Here is a 22731-nt window from a genome sequence, read left to right on the forward strand (position 1 = left end):
CACTGGTGACCTTCATTGATTTCTCAGCCACTCCCCAAATCCCAGATACCCCATCCCACCAGCCTTGGGCAGCAGCTCCAGCCAAAGCACAGAGACCACAGCAAGGGTGCCCAGGGGCTGCTCAGCTCCTGCAGAGAAGCCACCACCTCCTGTCCTGGTCAGGGCTGAGGAACTTCAGCTCCCCAGACCAAGCCATCTCCAGCATTGACAGCAGATCCCACCAGAGCTGCCCAGCTGCCCCCCTGCCCAAGGAGAAGTCCTTCCTGGTGGAAAGCCTTCCAGGCAGGAGGAGGATCACCACCTCACTTGGAGACACTACCCATGGTAGAAACCTTGCATTTATTGGCTTGGTTTTGGGGCTGGTGGTTACCAAAATCCACCAAACCCAGCCCCATCAGTGCCCACACAGGAATCCATCCCCCAGCCCCACCAGTGCCCACACAGGAATCCATCCCCCAGCCCCACCAGTGCCCACACAGGAATCCATCCCCCAGCCCCACCAGTGCCCACACAGGAATCCAGCCCCCAGCCCCACCAGTGCCCACACAGGAATCCATCCCCCAGCCCCACCAGTGCCCACACAGGAATCCAGCCCCCAGCCCCACCAGTGCCCACACAGGAATCCAGCCCCCAGCCCCACCAGTGCCACACAGGAATCCATCCCCCAGACCCAGCCCCACCAGTGCCACACAGGAATCCATCCCCCAGCCCCAGCCCCACCAGTGCCACACAGGAATCCATCCCCCAGCCCCACCAGTGCCCACACAGGAATCCAGCCCCCAGCCCCACCAGTGCCCACACAGAGAGGTGGCTCCACCCTTCTCACCTTCTTGGTGCCTCCTGGGGCCTGGAGTCACTCAGCTGCTCTTCCATTCCCAGCACTCTCCTCCTCCTCTTCCTCCTTGGCCACCCAAGCCCCAACCTCAGCTGCTGCCAAGGTCCCTGAGCTCCCTCCTCCTGTCCAGCCCCAGGTTGACCTCCACCAGCCTGACTGCACTCAGCAGCACAGCCAGCTGGGAGCAGAGCCCAGCCAGGACATCCAGCAGAGGCTCCATCAGGTCCCTCAGGCCACACAGGACCTTCTTCAGGAAGAGCAGCAGAGGTTGCAGGAGGCTGTTGAAGGTCACCTGCAGCAGAGGCTTCCAAATGTGCTCCCCGACGGCGCTCAGCAAACCAACCAGCAGCCCCTGGGGGGAAGGGGAAGTTGGGTCCAGATGTTTGGCTTTGGGCATCATTTGGCAGCAGGTTCCACCCCCAGGCCTGGGGGGACCCTGTGAGGAGCAGGTCACCCCCAAGTCACTCTTGGAGGCACCAAAAAGGTGGCCAGGTGGAAGTGCTGCAGGACCTGGCTGATAGTAGGACATTGAGCCACGAGGGAGAACCTCTGGAAGTGGGGTGGCCTCATGCCTATCAAACCAGGTCCCACCAGGAGGAGGCCACCAAAGGAAGGAAGAGAAGGAGCTGGAGGTCCACCTGCACTACCCCAGGGGCTGTCCTGCACTCCCCAGTTAACTAAGGACAAAAAAATGAGAGGCCTGAGGTGGAGACCTGGAGGTGGGACATGGGAGGTCCCCTCCCTGCCACAGTTTTGGGCTGGCTCTGCCTCCACCTGCTCCAGAACCTGGCTGATGGAGCTCAAAACTACACCCATGGAGGTGCCCAGAGCTGGGTGGGAAGGGCCTGGGAAGGGCCAGCTCCGAGATGGTGCCAGCAGAGCTCCAGGAGATGCAATCCGACCCCATCCCGGGGGCGGCGGCGGCGGCAGCAGAGGGCTGAGGGCTCCCTCTAACGGCCACCGAGACCGTCCCGGGGAGGTGATTCCTGCCCTTGGCTCCCACCACCCCCAGAAGCGCTCCGGGCTGGGGCCAGAGTGGCTGGAGAGGCTGGAGAAGGACCTGGGGATGATGGTCAACAGTGGCTGGAGATGAGTCAGGATGTGCCCAGGTGGGCGAGAAGACCACCAGCAGCCTGGCCTGGATCAGCAATGGTGTGGCCAGCAGGAGCAGGGCAGGGATTGTCCCTCTGGACTGGGCACTGCTGAGGCCACACCTGCAATCCTGGGGTCAGTTATGGACCCCTCACTCCAAGAAGGACACTGAGGGGCTGGAGCAGGTCCAGAGAAGGGCAGCAGAGCTGGGGAAGGGTCTGGAGAAGAAGGAGAGTCTGGGAAACTTCTGAGAAGAAGACTTTAGGGTGTCAGGCAATGCTAGGAGTAGGGGAATGGAACAAACCTAGAAATTGGTAGATTCAGATTGGATGTTAGGAAGAAGTTCTTCCCCATGAGGGTGCTGAGACACTGGCACAGGTTGCCCAGGGAGGTGATAGAAGCCTGGAGGTTTTTAAGGCCAGGCTGGATGTAGCTCTCAGTAACCTGATCAGGTGTGAGGTGTCCCTGCCCATGGCAGGGGGCTTGGAACTGAATGATCCTTGAGGTCCCTTCCAACCCTGACAATTCTATGATTCTATAAGCTGAGGGACCTGAGGGGGTTCAGGCTGGAGAAAAGAAGGTTGAGGGGAGACCTTCTGGCTCACTACAGCTCCCTTAGGGGAGGTTGGAGCCTTGGAGGCATCAAGGTCTTCTCCAAAGGGATGGAATGAGAAGAAAATGACATCAGGTTGCACAAGGAGAGGTTTAGTTTGGACCACGAGGAAAAATGTTTTCCCCTTGAGGGTTGTCAAGGGTTGTCCAAGGCAGTGGGGGAGTCCCCATCCCTGGGGGGCTTTCAGAGCCACATAGATATGGTGCTGAGGGCCATGGTCTGGTGGTGACCTGGCAGTGCTGGGCTAAGCTTTGGACTTCATCTCAGAGATCTTCTCCAGCCCAAACCCACTCCATGTCTCTATACCTACCAACCCATCCCTTCAGGACTCTGTAGGTGGCCCTGTCCCCTCCCTGTCCCCTCCCTGTCCCCTTGAGTGTGTATGTGCATCCCCCCCCCCGCCGGCCTCCTCCTTGATGTCCCCACAGCCGGACGTGTTGATCCTCTTTGTCCCCAAAGCTGCTTATGGAGGCTCAGGGCCAGGCCATCCCTAGGGACCTTGCACATGAGTGTGACAGGGTTGGGTCACATGTGTCACCTCCCTCCCCACTCCCCAAAAATGTGCAGGCAGTGGGGTGGGCAGGAGAAGCCCCTCAGGTAGGCAAGAAGTACAGGCAGGGCAGGCAGGAGAGACCTTCTGGTGGGTCAGGAAGTACAGACAGGAGACCTTCAGGGGGGGCTGGAACTACAGGCAGGAGAGACCCCCAAAGTACAGGTAGGAGAGACCCCCAAGCAGGGCAGGAGGTACAGACAGAGCAGGCAGGAGAGACCTTCTGGTAGGTCAAGAAGTAGTAGGGCAGGAAAGAACCTTAGGTAGGACAAGAAGGACAGGCAGGAGAGACCTCCAGGTACAACAGGAAGTACAGGAAGGAGAGACCCCCAGGTACAACAGAAAGTACAGGAAGGAGAGACCCCCCCCAGGTACAACAGAAAGTACAGGCAGGGCAAGAAATACAGGCAGAAGATACCCTCAAGCAGGGCAGAAAGTATAGGCAGGGCAGGCAGCTGATAACCTCAGGTAGGGCAGGAATTACAGGTGAGGGAGACCCCAAGTAGGGCAGGAAGTACAGGCAGGGCAGACAGGTGATACCCTCAGGCAGCACAGATGGTGCAGGCAGGTGACAGTCCAGGCAGCACAGGAAGTACAGGCAGGGGAGGTGGTGAAGGCAGGTGAGAGCTGGGCCAGGCAGGGCAGGCAGAAGAGACCCTTTGGTAGTATAGGCAGGGTGGGCAAAGCAGGCAGGGGATACCCCAGGCAGGGCAGGCAGCACATACAGGCAATACCTCCAGGTGGTGCAGGCAGCAGACACCCCTTGGGTGGGAAGAACAGGCAGGACAGGAGATCCCCGGGGCAGGACAGGCAGGAGAGACCCCCAGAAAGGTCAAGAACAACAGACAGGAGTTACCTTCAAGCAGGGCAGGAAGTACAGGCAGGAGACAACCTCAGGTAAGACAAGAAGTACTGGCAGGGCAGGCAGGAGATACCTTCCAGTAGGTCAAGAAGCACAGGCAGGAGGTAGCGCAGGCAGGGTGGTACCAGCAGCAGAGACCCCCAGGCAGTGCAGGCAGCACAGGCAGCAGGATCCCCCTCCGACAGGGCAGTGCAAGCAGCAGGACACCCCCCGCCCCCCCAGCAGCGCAGGTGGTACAAGCAGGGGGAGGTACAGGCAGGGAGGTGCAGGCAGGACAGGCAGCAGCTCCGCCCCCCCTCTGATCCTTTCCCCCCCGCCCTGCCCTGGGCAGGGGCAGCAGCGCCGGGGGCGGCGGCGCCGGCAGGTAAAAAGGGGGGGGAGGGGGATTCTGGGGGGCTTTGAGGAGGGTTTGGGGGGAATCCAAGGTTGGGGGTTTGGGTCCCAGGGTACGTGTGGGTCCTGTTTTTTCGGGAGGGGAGCTGGGTGCGGTAAGAGGTGGGGGTGGAGCACCCTGAGGACCCCTCCCGAGGATGGGTGGGTGGCTGGCTGGTGGAGCACATTAGGTGCACCCCACTTAGGGGAATGAAGGGCAAAATGGGGGGACCCCCCATAATTTATTAAGGTGCTGGGTTGGGGGGGTTCAAGGTGGCAGATGGAGGGTGCCCCCCCCATCACCCTTCACCCTGCCCTAATTAAGTAGAGTTAATTGGGATGGGGGGTGGGGCAGCCAGATGGTGTTTGGGTGTGCCCCCCCCCTCCAAGTTGGGGGAAGGGGCTTAAGGGGGGCCTGGGGGGGGCTTAAAGAGGGGGTGTCTCAAGGAGTGTGTGGGGAGTCTCTCAGTCCTTTTATGGCGGGGTGGGGGGCAAGCGTGACTGGGGAGAGGTGGGGAAGGGGACATGGAGGGGGGTCACAGGGAGGGGGAGCACTGAGGAGTGCGTAGGAGCACATGGGGGGCAGACGTGAGGGGCCATGGGTGGAGGGGACACGAGGGGTCCTGAATGTCCCACAGGGACCTGGCGCGGGCACTTTGCCCCCCACAGCACCGGGGCCCGGCCGCCCTCCACCACCCAACGAGGCCGGTGAGACTGCCCCCCGCCCCCCCCCCCCACCTGGCGACAGGGACGGGGGATGGGGACCACGAGGGAAGGGAACGCCGGGGAAAGGGGACACTGGGGTGGGGACACCGGCGAAAGGAGACCCTGAGGGGGGTACCTTGGGGCTGGGGACCCCAAGGGTGGGGACCTCAAGGGATGGGGACATTGAGAGGAGGCCCCAAGGGTGGGGACAGGAATGGGGACATGGATGTGGGGACTCCAGGGAAAGGGGACACTGGGATGGCGACCTTGGGGATGGGGGCTTGCTTCTGGAGGATCCCAGAGGTCAGGACATGGGTGGGAACATCATGGACGCCCAAGCATGGGGTCCCAGAAGATGGTGACCTGCCTGGAGACCATGGCTGGTGAGACAGAGAGGTGGGGGGGCACAGGGACAGGGACAGAAATGGGGATGCCACCTCAGGTGCCACCTTTTTCTTCCACCCTGGCTGCAGGCTGCCACCGAGGTCCCCATCCCTGGATCCTTGTCCCCATGGCAGCAAGGTCCTGCCCAGTTCTTCTGGCTGCCTGCCTGGCACTGCAGCTGGCCACAGGTGAGCACTGGCAGCTCTGGTGGGCACTGGGGATGGGTGGGGGGAACCCAGTGGTGGTGGAGAGGATGAAGGTCTGGGCCCTGGGGACCTGGAGGTGGGGAGACAAGGGACAGAGTCACCAGGGAATGGGGATTTGGGAAAGGAAAACCCAGAGATGAAGGACCTTGGACACTTGGGGCTGGGGACCTTGGAGGTGGCAACCATGAGGAATGAAGGACCCTGGAGGTGGGGACCCAAGGATGGGGACCCAGGGGACAGGGTCACTGGGAGGAATCCCTAGGGGTGACAGCCATGAGAGATGGGGACTCAGGGGACAAGGTCACCCAGGAATGATGACTTGGGGAAGGGGACCCTGGAGATGGGGACCTTGGAAATGAGGACCCTGAAGGTGGGGACCCAGGGGACATGGTCACCAGGAAGGGGACCTTAGAGGTGGCAGCTATGAAAGACTGGGACTCACGGGAGAGGGTCACCAGGGAATGGTGGTCTGGGGTAGGAAAATCTGGGGTTGGAGACCCAAAAATGGACACTTGGGTGTAGGAGACATAGAGGGACAGCAGCCACCTGGAGATGGAGGTCCAGGGAGTGGGACATGGGTGGTGGGGCCCTACAGTTGTAGGAACCAACGTGTGGGCACACTGGAGCTGGGGACATGGGGACATTAAGGGATGGAGACATGGGGACATCAAGGTATGGAGACCTAGGGATGGGGACATGGGGACCTTAAGTCATGGAGGCCTGAGCATGGAGACCTAGGAATGGGAACATGAGGACCTTGAGGTGTGGAGATCTGGGGGTGTTTGGGAGGCAGAAATGGCCAGCAGGGGGTGAGGGCACAGAGGCTGGGGCCTCAGCCCCTGGATAGGCTGCCGGGAGGCGACCACTCAGATGTCCTCACGGTGGCAACAGCTCACGGCGATGGGTGCGGCAGCTTTGGCAACCTCTTCACCGAGATCATGGAGAACAGTGCCCACGGGAGCTTGGTGGCCCGGCTGCCGGGGGACACGGGCAACGGCGGGCTCCAGCTCTGCCTGGCTGGCGCCGACGCCGTCTGGTTCTACCTGGATGGTCGCAGCGTCCGCCTCAACGTCTCGGCGGGAAGGACACTGGACCGTGAGGTGATGCCACCAACCTGGCCACCACCAGGGCCTCAGAAGAGAATAGAGTAGGAGTAGAAGTAGAAGTAGAAGTAGAAGTAGAAGTAGAAGTAGAAGTAGAAGTAGAAGTAGAAGTAGAAGTAGAAGTAGAATAGAATTAACCAGGTTGGAAGAGACCTTTGAGATCACTGAGTCCAACCTATCACCCAACACCATCCAATCAACTAAACCATAGCACCAAGCACCCCATCCAGGCTCTTCCTAAACACCCCTAGTGATGGTGACTCCACCACCTCCTTGGGCAGCACATTCCAATGGCCAGTTTCTCTTTCTATGAAGAACCTCTTCCTAACATCCATCCTGAACCTCCCCTGGTGCAGCTTGAGACTGTGTCCTCATAGAATAGAATAAGAATAGAATAGAATAAGAATGGAATGGAATGGAATGGAATGGAATGGAATGGAATGGAATGGAATGGAATGGAATGGAATGGAATGGAATGGACCAGGTTGGAAAAGACCTTTGAGTTCACTGAGAGTCCTTCTAGATCCACCTTGGAGTTCATCCATCCTGGCTCTGTCCATCTCGTGTCTGTCAGCCAACCATCCTAGGTCTATCTTCCATCCATCCTGTGTCCAGCCTCCATCCATCCTCTGTCCATCCCACATCCATTCCATGTCCATCTGTCAACTATTCTGGATCCATCTTCCACCCATCCTGTGTCCAACCTCCATCTGTCTCCTCACCATCTTCTGTCCATCCCATGTCCATCCTCCAACCACCTCGGGTCCACCTGGCTCCACCCTCTGTCCATCCTGAATTCCTCCTGGGTCTACCTGGCTCCATCCTCCATCCATCCTGTGTCCATTGTCCAACCATCCTGGATCCATCTTGGGCCCACCTGGCTCCATCCTTCATCCATCTTGCATCCATCCTGGGTCCATTTTGCATCCATCCATCCCATGATGATCCCACATCCCTCTTCCAACCATCCTTGGTCCACCTGGCTCCATCATTTGTCATCTTCCATCTATTCTGTGTCCAACCTTCATCCATCAGCTCCATGCATCCTGGCTTTATCCTCCAATCATCTTGGGTCCATTCTTCATCCATCCTCCGACCATTCTGTGTCCATCTAGGGCCTGTCCCATCTCCATTAATTCTGTGTCCACCCCATGTCCCTTCTGGGTCCACCTACCTCCATCCCCATCCATCCCATGTCCATTCTCCTCCGACATCTTGAGTCCATCTTGAGTGCAACCTTGATTCCCTTCCACCTCGTGTCCATCCCATCTCTACCTCCTACAACCTCAACCCAACCCACATGTCCAACCCTCACCCAGCTGGGTGAAGAACCCCTGGAGGCGTCCTCCTCACCCAACCCTTTGTCCCCCTTTGCAGGAACTGGAGTCTCCAGTGCTGATGGTGGCCCTGACATGTGCTGAAGATGGCTTCTCCCCGGTATGGCCACCAAGGGGTGACCTCAAAGGGTGGTGAGGGCTCTGTGGGGAACCTTGTATCAACCACCTCCTGTGTTCTCCAACAGGTTGAGTATAGGATCATTGTCCAGGTCCTCAACGAGAATGACAACAGGCCTCACTTTCAGGGAGCCCCTCTCCTCACCCACAACATCAGCGAGGTGCTGGGATGGGCCACCAGGACCACCATGGGCATGGGGAGAGGGATGGGGACAGGGATGGGCAGCAGGAGAAGGGTGGCCATGGGCGTGGCTTGGGAATGGGATGGAGATGGGCATGGGAATGGGGGCAGGGGTGATAATGGGCCACCAGGACCACCATGGGCATGGGGACAGAGATGGGGACAGCGATGGTGCTCTGACACCAAGAGGCTGCTCACTCAAGAGGCGATGGGGCCACCCAAGAGGGCATGAGGTCACCCAGAAGGGTTGGCATCACCCAAGAGGAGGTGGGGACATCCAGAAGGAGATGAGGACACACCAGAGAAAATGGGGACACCCGAGAGGGACACCCAAGGGGGGTGGATGGAGACACCCAGGAGAGGATGAGGTCACCCAAGAGGAGATGGGGGCACTGAAGAGGCGTGGGGGACACCCAAGAGGGGTGGGGTCACCCCAGAGGAGATAAGGATGCCCAGAAGAAGATGGGGCCACCCAAGAGAAGATGGAAGCCCCCAAAAGGGCTGAGTGACTTCGAAGGGTTTGGGGGCCGGCAGGGCGCTCCTGGGGGGCCGGCAGTGGGTGCTGGTGGGTGACAGTGGGTGCCCCTCAGCTGGCAGCCGTGCACTCGGTGGTGTTCAGCACGCAGGCGGAGGACGCCGACGGGGACACCTTGATGTACGTCATCGACACGGCCTCGGTGAGCCCCCGGAGGCGGGGATCAGAAGAGACGAGGGGGATGCGAGGCCACGGGCGGAGGTGGCAGGGATGAAAGGATGGGGGCCTTTCCAGCGCCATCTGCCAGCCTCCTGAGGGCCACCCTCCCTCGCCTCGTCCCCAGCCCGACGCCAGGTTCTTCCGTATCGACCTGCCCAACAGCGGGAAGGTGGTGCTGGCGCGGGCGCTGGACTTCGAGAGCAGGCAGCAGCTGGAGGTGGTGGTCACAGCCGTGGTGAGAGCCTCAGCACGGCCCCAGCCCTTCCCCCCAGCCCTTCGCCCCAGCCCTGCTTTAGTCATCACCCTGGGGGATGGAGCTCCCTGCTCATGCTGTGGTCCTCCTGGATACCTTTGTGGCTCCTCTGCTCACTCTGCATCTCTGTGTTGCCTTTGACCATCCCATCTCCATTCCCTGTCCCTGTGGCCCTCATGTCCATCCCATCTCCATTCCCTGTCCCTGTAGTCCTCATGTCCATCCCAACTCCATTCCCTGTCCCTGTGGCCCTCGTGTCCATCCCATCTCCATTCCCTGTCCCTGTGGCCCTCGTGTCCATCCCATCTCCATTCTGTGTCCCTGTGGCCCTCGTGTCCATCCCATCTCCATTCCCTGTCCCTGTGACCCTCGTGTCCATCCCATCTCCATTCCCTGTCCCTGTGTCCTTCAGGTGCATCCCATCTCCACCCCATGTCCCTGTGACCCTCGTGTCCATCCCATCTCCATTCCATGTCCCTGTGACCCTCATGTCCATCCCATCTCCATGCCCTGTCCCTGTGTCCTTCAGGTGCATCCCATCTCCACCCCATGTCCCTGTGGCCCTCATGTCCATCCCATCTCCATGCCCTGTCCCTGTGGCCCTCATGTCCATCCCATCTCCATTCCCTGTCCCTGTGTCCTTCAGGTGCATCCCATCTCCACCCCATGTCCCTGTGGCCCTCACGTCCATCCCATCTCCATTCCATGTCCTTGTGGCCCTTGTGACCCATGGCCCTTGTGACCCATGTCCCTTATGTCCCTGCCACCTCCACCCCATGATGTCCCTGTGTCCTTCAGGTGCATCCCACCTCCACCCCATGTCCTTGTGTCCCTCATGTCCCTGCATCCATCATGCCCATCCCACCTCCCCCTCATGATGACCCCATGTCCCTCATGCCCCTGCCACCAGCCATGGCTCTGGGGTCCTCATGTCCACCCCATGCCCCATTCTCCTGCCTCCCCCAGGTCCCTGTCCCCACCCTCTGTGTCCCTCATGTCCCTGTTGTCCCTGCTAATTGGGGGTGACGTGATCCCATCAGCCACCATCACCTGCCCTCAATCCCCCTCATTTCCCTAATGGGCACCTGGCTGTCACCTCTTCCACCCCCTGGTGACAGTGGCCACCACCCAGGTGGGGGAGGGCACACACCCCCCCACCTGCTGCCCCCCACCCTGGCCTGGGTGGGGTTCCATGTGCCATGGAGATCTTTATCCCTTTGGGTTCCTTGTCCCCAGAAGGTTCCTGTGTGGAAGGTCCTTGTCCCATTGGGGTCTTTGTCCCTTGAGAGTTCTCGTCCCCTAGGGGTTCCTGTTCCTTGAAAGTCCCTGTCCCATGGGGTCACTGTCCCCAGAATGTCTTGTCCCATGGTTGTCCTTGTCCTTTGAAGGTCCCTGTGCTGTGGCCATCCTTGTGCCCTTGAGGTCCCTGTGTTGAGGGTCCTTGTCCCATGGAGGTCTTTGTCCCATGGTTGTCCTTGTCCTTTGAAGGTCCCTGTGCCATGGCCATCCTTGTCCCTTGAAGGTCCCTGTGTTGAGGGTCCTTGTCCCATGGAGGTCTTTGTCCCATGGTTGTCCTTGTCCTTTGAAGGTCCCTGTGCTGTGGCCATCCTTGTGCCCTTGAAGGTCCCTGTGTTGAGGGTCCTTGTCCCATGGAGGTCTTTGTCCCATGGTTGTCCTTGTCCCTTGAAGGTCCCTGTCTTGAGGGTCCTTGTCCCATGGAGGTCTTTGTCCCATGGTTGTCCTTGTCCTTTGATGGTCCCTGTGCTGTGGCCATCCTTGTGCCCTTGAGGTCCCTGTGTTGAGGTCCATGTCCCTTGAAGGTCCCCGTGCTGAGGGTCCTTGTCCCACGGAGTTCTTTATCCCCTGGTGGTCCTTGCCCGCAGCAGGTGCCTGCCTTGCAGGCCTTTGTACCCTGGGGCTTCCTGTCTCCCGGGGAAGGTCCCTCGGGCCCCCCTGCAGGAGGCTGGGAGCCCGTGTGCGTGTCCCACCGCTCACCGCCCCGCGGCGCGCTGCCGGCTGTCCGCAGGAGATGAACACCAAGGAGCGGTTCAACGCCTCGGCCCGGGTGCGGGTCAACGTGCTGGACGGCGACGATCAGTACCCCCGCTTCCTGCCCTGCACCCCCCGCTCCCACCACGGCCTCACCGTCTGCACCAGCCCCATCTACACTGCCAACGTCACCGAGGGGCAGCTGCAGGTGGGGCGCCCGGCCGCGCCCGCCCTGGGCTGGCCAAGGGGGGCGGCGGGGGTGAGGGTCTCCCCTGGAGCTTGAGATGGATGTGTCGCCCCCCGCCAGGGAGGTCCCCTGAGCTTCAGCCCCGGCTCTGTCTACGCTGAGGATGGGGACAGGGGCCTGAGGGCCACCATCACCTACTCACTCCTGGCAGGTAGGGGCAGGGGCCTGTGGGCGGCTGCGGCTGGAGGTGTGGCAGGGGTGGGTGGGCATGAGGAGATGGGCACGTGGAGCTGGGTGGGCAGGGGTGGGTGGGCATGAGGAGATGGGCACGTGGACAGGGATGGGTGGGTGTGGGCATAAGGAGGTGGACACATGGAGCTGGGTGGGCAGGGGTGGGTGGGCATGAGCATGAGGAGGTGGACACATGGAGCTGGGTGGGCTGGAGTGGGTGAGCGTGGACACAAGGAGATGAGCACATGGAGCTGGGTGAGCAGGGGTGGGTGGGTGTGGGCATAAGGAGATGGGCACATGGAGCTGGGTGGGCTGGAGTGGGTGGGCGTGGACACAAGGAGATGGGCACATGGAGCTGGGTGGGCAGGGGTGGATGGACAAGGGTGGGCAGGGATGGGCGGGCATGGACATGGGTGAACATGAATGCAAGGAGATGGACACATGGACATGGGTGGGCATGAAATAAGTGAGCAGGGACAAGTGGACATGGTGGGCATGGGTAGGTTGATATGGGTGGAAAGGACAAGCAGGCTGGGTGGGCACAGACACGGTTGGCATAGACACGGGTGAGGGTGGACCTGGGTGGGTACGGACATGGTTGAGGAGGCTTCCCCCTCTACCCCCCAATCCCTGGTGCAGATGGTGCCAGTGGTGCCCATCCCAGGAGCAGGGGGTAGGAATGATGCCCATCCTGGGTGTGGTGCCCACACCAGTCCAATCCAATTGCTGGGATCCAATTGTGTAAAGGGATTGAACGGGGAGGGGGGGTGGCCCTAATCCCCCTCCCAGTCCTTCCCAGTACAGGGGGTGTGTGTGTGGAGGGCTGTTACTGGGTGACCTGAGTGGGTGGTGGGGTTGTACCCTCATAGGTGGGCACCCACAGGTGGCACCTGAGAGGTCCAAATCACCTTACCCCCCTCCCCCTCATATTGGTGCTCAAAGTGAAGTTGGGCAGGGGGGGGAACATAGAGGATGTCCCTTTGGGGACAGAGTTTCCCACAGTTCCCTGGGGTAGTGGTGGGGTTTAGGGGATAATTAGGGGTGGGGGCCACATTCTAGGGCTTGCTGTCCCCCTCCAACCCTCAGGTCAGGAGAGCAGCAGGTTCCACATCGACAACATGACCGGGGCCATCACCTTGGTGAGGGCGGTGGAGAGCAGCAGGAGGACCCCAGCCATCAGCCTCAGTGTTATGGTGGGAGTGGGAAGGGCACTGGGAGGTGCTGGTGGGGACTGGGAGGTGGTGGGAGGTGAGGAAGTGGGGTGGGGAATGGTTTGGGGAGATGATGGATGGAGGATGTTGGGTGAAGGAGGCTTGAGGAGATGGTGGGTATGTAGGGGAGTCTGGGGAGATGGAGGATGTCCAGGGTGAAGGACACCTGGGGAGATGAAGGATGTCTGTGGTGATGAAGGACATCCAGAGTGAAGGAGACCTGGGAAGATGGAGCTACCTGAGGAGATGAGGGAAACCCAGGGAGATGGTGGCACCCAAGGAGATGCCCAAGGAGATGATGGGTGTCTTGAGTGAAGGGCGTTTGAGGAGATGGATGATGCTGAGGGAGGTGGTGCCACCCAGGGGCACAGAGATGCTGAGGGAGGTGGTGGCACCTGGGGACATTGAGGTGCCCAAGGAGATGGTGGAGGTCTTGAGTGAAGGGTGTTTGAGGAGATGGATGATGCTGAGGGAGGTGGTGGCACCCAGGGACATTGGGGTGGCCAAGGAGTGGAGGTGTTGAGTGAAGGATGCTTGAGGAGATGGATGATGCTGAGGGAGGTGGTGGCACCCAGGGACATTGAGGTGCTGAGAGAGATGGTGGCACCCAGGGATGTGGAGATGCCCGTGGAACTAGATGATGATGCCCAGGGAGGTGCTGGCACCCAAGGGCATGGAGATGCCGAAGGAGATGGTGGCACCCAACAAACTGAGGGTACCTGGAGATGTTAGACGGTGCCCAGGGCTGGGGAACCCTCGTGACCTTGGTCCTGCTGGTGCCGCTGGTTGGCGCCCGTGGGCGGCAGGAGGTCAGAGGGATGGGTGCCAACCTCTCCTCCCCAGGCTTCGCAGGTGAACGATGCCAACAAGTTCGCGGTGACCCAGGCAGTGGTGAGGGTGCTGGCTGCCAACCGCGCCCCGCCCCGCTTTGCCCGCCCCTCCTACCAGGCCTTTGTGCCCGCCGGGGCCCGCGAGGCCGCCCTGCTCCTCACCTTCGGTGGCCACGTGCTGGCGCTGCGTGCCCACGACCCGGACTTCCCCGAGGTGGGCACTGGGGGGGGCGTGGGGTGGGTATCAGATGGGCACTGGGGTGGGTATGGGATAGGCACTGGGGTGGGTATGGGACAGGTATGGTGTTGGCATGGGGTGGGTATGGAATGGGCAATGGGGTGGGTATGGAGTGTGTGAGGGGTTAGCATGGGGTGGGTATGGGACAGGTATGGGGTTGGCATGGGGTATGTATGAGATGGGCACTGGGGTGGGTATGGGGCAGGTGTGGGGTTGGCATGGGGTGGGTATGAGATGGAGACTGATATGGGTACAGAGTGGGAGGGGGTTGGCATGGGGTATGAGATGGGTGCTGGATATGGGTTGGATATGGGGTGGATAGAGGTGCAGGTTGAAGGGATGGGCAGGGGATAGGTATGGGGTATTCAGGGATGTGGGCACAGATGTGAGCAAGGGATGTGGGCAGGGGGGTTGGGCACAGGCAGGCAGGAGTACAGGCAGGGGTTTGGGACAGGGATGTGGGCAGAGGTACAGGCAGGGGTGTGGGCACAGGTTTGAGCTTGGCTGTGGGCAGGGATTTGGGCACAGACAGGGATGTGGGCACAAAGAGGAGCAGAGGCAGGGGGTACAGGCAGGGCCTGAGGAGGGTCCCCCCGCAGGGGGTGAACCCCCAGGTGCGGTACAGCCTGCAGCTGCCCAGTGCCAACCAGAGCCAGGGGCACCCCCAGGGGCACGGCCACCAGCAGCTCTTCCAGGTGATGCCCAATGGCTTGGTGGTGGCCAGAGCTGACCTCCTGAGACCTGCCCAGACCTACCGCCTGCAGGTTACTGGGGGGGACTGGGGGACTGGGGAGGTGGGGGCAGGGGGGCACTGCGGGCACTGGAGGGCACTGGGGGTGCTGGGGAGGTGGGAGGATGGGGAATGTTGGGGGTACTGAGGGCACTGGGGGTACTGCAGAAGGGGAGGGGTGGGGATATTGGGGGCACTAGGGGGACACGGGGAGCACTGGGGAAGAGGGGAGATGGGGTATTTGGGGTTGCTGGGGGCACTGGAGAGGTACTAGAGGGGCACTGGGGGGAGAACTGAAGGGCACTGGAGGACACTGGGGGCACTGTGGGGGAATGGGGGCACTGGGGGCACTGGAGGGACACTGGGGGCACGGTGGGGGAATGGGGGCACTGGCGGTACTGGGGACACTGGTGGGACACTGGGGGGACTGTGGAGGTGGGGGAATGGGGGCACTGGAGGGACACTGGGGGCACTGGGGGGACACTGGGGGGACTGTGGAGGTGGGGGAATGGGGGCACTGGCGGTACTGGGGGCACTGGGGGGACACTGGGGGGACTGTGGAGGTGGGGGAATGGGGGCACTGGAGGGACACTGGGGGCACTGGGGGGACACTGGGGGGACTGTGGAGGTGGGGGAATGGGGGCACTGGAGGGACACTGGGGGCACTGGGGGGACACTGGGGGGACTGTGGAGGTGGGGGAATGGGGGCACTGGCGGTACTGGGGGCATTGGGGGGACACTGGGGGGACTGTGGACATGGGGGAATGGGGGCACTGGAGGGACACTGGGGGCACTGTGGAGGTGGGGGAATGGGGGCACTGGGGGCACTGGAGGGACACTGGGGGCACCATGAAGGTGGGGCAATGGGGGCACTGGGGGCACTGGAGGGACACTGGGGGCACCATGGAGGTGGGGGAATGGGGGCACTGGGGGCACTGGAGGGCAGTGGGTGCACTGGAGGGCAGTGGGCATACTGGAGAGGTGGGGGGAGCTGGGGGTGTTGGGGGCTCTGGAGGGGCACTGGGTGGGATTGGTGGGCACTGGGGGCACTGGAGGGCAGTGTGCATACTGGAGAGGTGGGGGGAGCTGGGGGTGTTGGGGGCACTGGAGGGGCGCTGGGAGGCAGTGGGGAGCTCGGGGGTGGCACCAGAAGAGCCGGGGTGGGCGGCAGGGGGACTGGGAGTCACTGGAGAGGATCTGGGGGAGGGGAGTACTGGGGTTAGGGACAGGAGGGGGACGGGATGGGGGGCACCTGGTGCCAGCCCCACCCGTGTGGGTGTGCCCCCAGGTGCTGGCACGGGACGAGGAGTCCGGGGAGACCTCGAACACCACTGTGGAAGTGGAGGTGCTGTGGCCAGGGCAGGCAGGTAGGGACTGGGGGCACTGGCAACACTGGGGGGTACTGGGGGCCCCCCAGGGAGGGCTGCTGTGCCCCAGTACACCATCACCCCCACACTATTGTCCTGTGACCCCCCCCCAAAACGGGGTCCCCTGTGCCCCCACTGTCCCATAACTCCCCCCCAGTGGGGTCACCTGTGCCCCTACTGTCCTATGACCCCCCCTAAAATGGAGTTCACAGTGCCCCCATTGCCCTGTAAGACCACTGAAATAGGGGGGCCCAAAGACTCCCCAAAATGGGGTCCCCAGTGCCCCATTACCCTATTACCCCCCCCAAAATAGGGTCCCCAGTGCTCCATTAACCCTATAACCCCCCAAAATGGGGTCCCCAGTGCCCCATTACCCTATAACCCCCCAAAATGGGGTCCCCAGTGCCCCATTAACCCTATTACCCCCCAAAATGGGGTCCCCAGTGCCCCATTAACCCTATTACCCCCCAAAATGGGGTCCCCAGTGCTCCATTAACCCAATAACCCCCCAAAATAGGGTCCCCAGTGCCCCATTACCCTATTACCCCCCAAAATTGGGGTCCCCAGTGCCCCATTAACCCTATAACCCCCCCAAAATGGGGTCCCCAGTGCCCCATTAACCCTATAACCCCCCAAAAATGGGGTCCCCTGTCTCCCACTGCCCTGTGACCCCCCCCTCAAAAAGGGGTCCCCCCTGTCCCCCGTTTCCCTGTGACCCCCCATCCCCTCCGACTGGTCTCAATTCCCCCCTGCCCCCCATAACCTTCAGCTGTGTGCGTCCCGCACCCCAAGCCCGTCCTCTAACTCTCCTCCTCTTCCCCCCCGCAGCTCCCCGAGACCCCTCCGAGGTGGGGGGGTCGGGTCGGACCCCCCTGAACCCCGGGATCCTGGGGGGGGGGGCTGGGGGCCCTGCTGCTGCTGACCATCGCGGTGCTGTTCCTGGCGCTGCGGGTGCTGCGGCGGCGGCAGCGGCGGCAGCAGACGGCAGACCGAGCGGCGCTGGCCATCGAGAAGCACCCCAACGTGGTAGGGGAGCCCCAAAACTGACCACCCCACACCCCCCAAAAAACTGACCCTCCCACCTCATACCCTTGATCTTGACCCTCCCTCCTTGAACCCCGACAATTTGCCCCCCTGGGGCCCCAGAATCCCCCTGCCCATCAAACACACCCCCGGCTCCCTCCCCCCGCCCAGCCCTTCACTGCAGCCCCCACATCAGTCCATGAACCCCTAAAGTCCTCCCCCAGCACCCCCAAAATCCCCACCCTGCCCCCTCACCCCCATCACATGACCTCCCCCCCCCCTTGGAACCCCAAATTGACCCCAGGACATCAAACACAGCCTTGGACACCCCCTCAGCTCTTCACTGTACCCCCACCAACCCACCCTTGAACCCCAAAATCCCTTCCCCCAGCACCCACAGATTACCTCAGGCCCACAAATTCCACCCCCCGGGCCCCCCAAAATCCCCCCTCAGCCCCCCTCAATTCCCCCCCAGACTCATAAATTCCCCCCCAGCCCCCCAAATTCCCCCCAGCATCCCACAGATTTCCCCACCTAGATGCCCCAACCCTCCCTGCACCCCCAAATCCCCCCCCCCCCAGACCCCTAAATTCCCCTCTCAGACCCCCTCCCCAAATTCCCCCTTTGGCATCCCCAAATCCCCCTCTAACTGCCCCCCAATTCCTGGGTCTCCATCTCAGGGGGAGGTGTGTGGAGGGGGGGGAGTCATAATGTTGGGGGGTGACCCCAAATGTTGGGATGGGAGAGTGGGGTCTAAAAAAAAGGGGGTACAGACCCCCCCCAAGTGACTCCTGTGCTTTTCCCACCCCCCTCAACAGAGCCTGAGGTGGTTCCAGCCGGTGAGTTTTTGGGGTGGGGGCCTAAGTGACCCCCCTCCCCATCCCTGAAATTGGGAGGGGCTGCTCTGAGCACCCCCAAAATGGGTCCTTGTTTGGGGGGGTGGGGAGGGAGGCTGTCAGGGTGCTGGTTGGGGGAGGAAATGGCAGGGGGGGGCACTGAGCTAGGGGTAGGGTGAGGGTGCTGAGGGGGGGACAAATAGGGACAAACTGGGGGGGGGGCTTCACTGGGGAGGGGTCGAATAAGTGGGTCCCTGGGGGGAAGGTATGGGGGGGTTGGTTCTTGAGCTGGGGGGGAGGCACAGTGCTGGGAGGGGTAGAAATGGGGGGGAAAGTACTGGGGGGCACCGGGGGGAACATTGGGATGCACTGGGGGGCACTAGGAGGCAGTGAGTGGGCTCGGGGGGGCACTGGGATGTTCGGGGGGGGGGCACTGGTGCGGGGTCCTTGTAGTGGGGGGGGTCCCCTGTGCCAGGCAGCGGGGGGAGGGGCCCATTATTGGGGGGGGTCTCACTGGGGGGGAGTCGCATGGGGAGGTCTCAGGGGGGTCTAATGGTGGGGGTGTCAGAGGGTCGGGTCGGGGGGTGTCTCATGGGGGTCTCATGAGGGGGTCTCGGGGGGGTGTCTCATGGGGATGTGGGTCTCATGGGGGGGCTCATGGGGGTCTCATGAGGGGGAGCTCGGGGGGTGTCTCATGGGGGGTCTCGGGGGGTGTCTCATGGGGTGTCTCATGAGGGGGTCTCGGGGGGTGTCTCATGGGGGGTCTCGGGGGGGTGTCTCATGGGGTGTCTCATGAGGGGGTCTCGGGGGGTGTCTCATGGGGTGTCTCATGAGGGGGTCTCGGGGGGTGTCTCATGGGGGGTCTCGGGGGGTGTCTCATGGGGTGTCTCATGGGGGGTCTCGGGGGGTGTCTCATGGGGTGTCTCATGAGGGGGTCTCGGGGTGGGTGTCTCATGGGGGGGGTCTCGGGGGGGGTCTCATGAGGGGGTCTCGGGGGGGGATCTCATGGGGGGTCTCGGGGGGGTCTCATGAGGGGGTCTCGGGGGGGGATCTCATGGGGGGTCTCATGAGGGGGTCTCGGGGGGTGTCTCATGGGGGGGTCTCATGAGGGGGTCTCGGGGGGGTCTCATGGGGGGATCTCGGGGGTGTCTCATGAGGGGGTCTCGGGGGGTGTCTCATGGGGGGGTCTCGGGGGGGTCTCATGAGGGGGGTCTCGGGGGGGGGATCTCATGGGGGGGTCTCATGAGGGGGTCTCGGGGGGGTCTCATGAGGGGGTCTCGGGGGGGGTCTCATGAGGGGGTCTCGGGGGGGGGTCTCATGGGGGGGTCTCATGAGGGGGTCTCGGGGGGGTCTCATGAGGGGGGTCTCGGGGGGGGATCTCATGGGGGGGGTCTCATGAGGGGGTCTCGGGGGGGGTCTCATGAGGGGGTCTCGGGGGGTGTCTCATGGGGGGTCTCATGAGGGGGTCTCGGGGGGGGGTCTCATGAGGGGGTCTCGGGGGGATCTCATGGGGGGTCTCGGGGGGGGGTCTCATGGGGGGTCTCATGAGGGGGTCTCGGGGGGGGGGTCTCATGAGGGGGTCTCGGGGGGATCTCATGGGGGGTCTCGGGGGGGGTCTCATGGGGGGTCTCATGAGGGGGTCTCGGGGGGGATCTCATGAGGGGGGGTCTCGGGGGGGGGGGTCTCATGGGGGGTCTCATGAGGGGGTCTCATGGGGGGGTCTCATGAGGGGGTCTCGGGGGGGGGTCTCATGGGGGGTCTCATGAGGGGGTCTCATGGGGGGTCTCATGAGGGGGTCTCATGGTGGGTGCCTCATGGGGGCAGTCCCTGACATTCGTCTTTCTGTGCCCTGCCCCCTCCCGCAGGTCCCTGCTGGCAAATCCCCCCCGAGCCCCCCCAGCCTTTATTACCCCAACGAGGGCTACAGCGATGGGGGGGCCGGGGAGGGACCCCCCCCACAGCCTCCTCCCCCACCCCCGGCCCCCCAACCTCCACCCCCCACCCCCCAAAATCCCACCCCCAAGCCTCAGGCCAATTCCGTGAGGGGGGGTGGGGGCCGTGGGGAAGCCGGGGGGGTCCCCGGGAGGGAGTGGCAGTGGGGGGGCATCTCCGAGTGGATCCCCGCCCCCCCCACCGCCCCCGCCCCCACCCCCAGGAAGTCCCAGTCCTCCCAGTCCCTCAGTAGAGGCTTCTGGGGTGGTGGGTATGGGGAAGTGGTGGCAGGGGGCAGCCCCAGTTTGCCCGGGGGGGGGCTGGGGGGGGGGGTCGTCGTGTTGCAGGGGGGGCCCTGGGGGGCGTTGCCGGCGTTAGAGGAGGTGAGTGAGGAGAGTCTGGAAGAACTGGGGGGACACTGGGGGGGCCCTGGAGGAGACCCCAGGGTGCACCCCCCGGCCCTGCTGCAGCTGCTGGAGGATTCCATCGAGTGCTGAGGAGGGGGGTCGGGGGGGGGGGGGGGGGGGGGGGGAGGAGGGGGACTGGGAATTGCCTGGGGGGGGGCGGGGAGTGGGTTTGGCACCAATAAAGGTGTTGGGATGGCACTGGTGAAGAGGTGGAGTGGTGGCTGGGGGGCACTGGGGCAGCTCCAGCCCCTGGCCCTGCTCTCCTGGGGGCACTGGGAGCCACTGGGAGGCACTGGGACAGCTCCAGCCCCTGGTCCTGCTCTCCTGGGGGCACTGGGATGGCACTGGGTGGGCACTGGGACAGCTCCAGTCCCTGGCCCTGCTCTCCTGGGGGCACTGGGAGGGCACTGGGGTGGGCACTGGGACAGCTCCAGCCCCTGGCCCTGCTCTCCTGGGGGCACTGGGAGCCACTGGGAGGGCACTGGGACAGCTCCAGCCCCTGGCCCTGCTCTCCTGGGGGCACTGGGAGCCACTGGGGCAGCTCCAGCCCCTGGCCCTGCTCTCCTGGGGGCACTGGGATGGCACTGGGTGGGCACTGGGACAGCTCCAGTCCCTGGCCCTGCTCTCCTGGGGCACTGGGGAGGGCACTGGGTGGGCACTGGGACAGCTCCAGCCCCTGGCCCTGCTCTCCTGGGGGCTCTGGGAGCCACTGGGAGGCACTGGGACAGCTCCAGCCCCTGGTCCTGCTCTCCTGGGGGCACTGGGATGGCACTGGGTGGGCACTGGGACAGCTCCAGTCCCTGGCCCTGCTCTCCTGGGGGCACTGGGAGCCACTGGGAGGGCACTGGGACAGCTCCAGCCCCTGGCCCTGCTCTCCTGGGGGCACTGGGAGCCACTGGGTGGGCACTGGGACAGCTCCAGCCCCTGGCCCTGCTCTCCTGGGGGCACTGGTATGTACTTGGTATGCACTGGGGGGCACTGGTTGGGGGCACTGGGGGGCACTGGGATGTACTTGATAGGTACTGGGGGGCACTGGTTGGGGCACTGGGGGGCACTGGGATGTACTTGATAGGCACTGGGGGCACTGGTTGGGGCACTGGGGGGCACTGGTACGCACTGGGATACGCTTAGACGGCACTGGTCCATACTGGGAGGCACTGGGAAGGGCTCCACAGCCCCTCCCCTCCCCACGTGGACTTCCCCCGCGCTCCGCCTCACTGACCACGCCCACAGGGGCGTGGAGCAGTTGAGACCACGCCCCTTAAAGGGGCCGCGCTCTCGGGAAGCGGGAATGGAGTGGGATGCGCTGGGAGAGGACTGGGATGCGCTGGGAGGGCACCCAGTGCTCCCCCAGTGCCTTCCCGCTGCCACCTCACTGCTTCCCAGTGCCTCCCAGTACCGCCTCAGGGCCTGCCCCCCTGCCTCCCAGTGCCCACCCAGTGCCTCCCAGTGCCTGCTCAGTGCACTTCCAGCGTCCCCGGGGCGCCGTGCGCGTGCCCTGGGTGCCACTTTGGGGTTCTCTGGTTGCCATGGGGGTGCCCCTGGAAGCCATGGGGGTCCCTTGGGTGCTACGAGAGTGCCCTGGTTGCAACTTTTGGTCCTGGATGCTACATTGGGGTCCTTTGGGTGCCAAAGGGGTGCCCTGGGTGCTACATGGGGGTCCCCTGGGTGCCATGGCGGTCCCTTGGTTGCCGCTTTGGGGTTCTTTGGTTGCCATGGGGGTGCCCCTGGGTGCCTGGGGATCTCTCAGGTGCCCTGGGTGCCACGCTGGTGTTCTCTGGGTGTCATGCAGGTGCCCTTGGATGCCATGGGGGTGCCATGGGAGTGCCAATGTGTCACCCTTGGGTGCCCTCCCCATGTCCCTGGGTGCCCCCTGGGCTTAAGCAGCTTCTGTGTCCCTGTCACTAATCCCTGCCTCAGCCACTGCCAGCACCCAGGGTACTGGGGTGTGCTGGGGTGTGCTGGGGTGTTCTGGGGGTCACTGGTGTGTACTGGGAGCATTGGGGTGTACTGGGGGTACACTGGGTTGTGCTGGTGTGTACTGGGGAGGCTGGGATGCTCTGGGGGTACACTGGTGTGTAGTGGGAGCACTGGGGGGCCCTGGTGTGGAGTGGAGTGGAAAGGGAGCACGGGTGGGCACTGGATGCCCACTGCTTAGGCTGGTACCATTGGGCTCCACTAGGCTGCACTGGGTTAGACTGGGAACACTGGGAGAGCTTCACCCCTGACCATTTACCCCCTCCCCCCTTCATTTTTAACCCCCCCATTTTTACTCCCCTATTGCCCTCCCCACTTTTTAGCCCCTCCCTTTTTACCCCCTTATTTCACCCCCACATTTTCCTCCCCCTGTTTTATTTTACACCCCTCATTTTTACTCCCTCGTTTGCCCCCCCTTTTTTATCCCTCTCCCCCCCATTTTCCCCAGACTTCTCCCCCCTCTTTTTAC

General features: G+C 62.7%; 1 protein-coding gene across 6 annotated transcripts; it reads left to right on the top strand.

The window, feature by feature from the left end:
* The first annotated feature begins 3054 nt into the window (after positions 1–3054).
* On the top strand, positions 3055–20373 carry LOC137457785 (cadherin-related family member 5-like). 6 transcript variants are annotated; one of them, XM_068169584.1, is made up of 17 exons: positions 3055–4316; positions 4963–5032; positions 5503–5601; positions 6511–6719; positions 8100–8159; positions 8245–8337; positions 8948–9034; positions 9176–9286; positions 11331–11501; positions 11601–11691; positions 12798–12904; positions 13766–13966; positions 14590–14754; positions 16009–16087; positions 16916–17113; positions 17929–17949; positions 19812–20373. In XM_068169584.1, the coding sequence occupies exons 3-17, from the start codon at positions 5541–5543 to the stop codon at positions 20129–20131; spliced, it is 1974 nt and encodes a 657-aa protein (XP_068025685.1). In that variant the 5' UTR covers positions 3055–4316; positions 4963–5032; positions 5503–5540; the 3' UTR covers positions 20132–20373. The 6 variants fall into 6 exon arrangements, with proteins under 6 accessions (XP_068025685.1, XP_068025686.1, XP_068025676.1 ...); XM_068169575.1 differs by having other exon boundaries at positions 3778–4316; positions 16916–17110; XM_068169580.1 differs by having other exon boundaries at positions 3778–4316; positions 14605–14754.
* The last annotated feature ends 2358 nt before the right edge of the window (positions 20374–22731 follow it).

Source organism: Melanerpes formicivorus, unplaced genomic scaffold (genome assembly GCF_026170545.1).
Source record: "Melanerpes formicivorus ecotype bairdi unplaced genomic scaffold, bMelFor1.0.p_v2 SCAF_3, whole genome shotgun sequence".
Classification (NCBI taxonomy): Eukaryota; Metazoa; Chordata; class Aves; order Piciformes; family Picidae; genus Melanerpes; species Melanerpes formicivorus.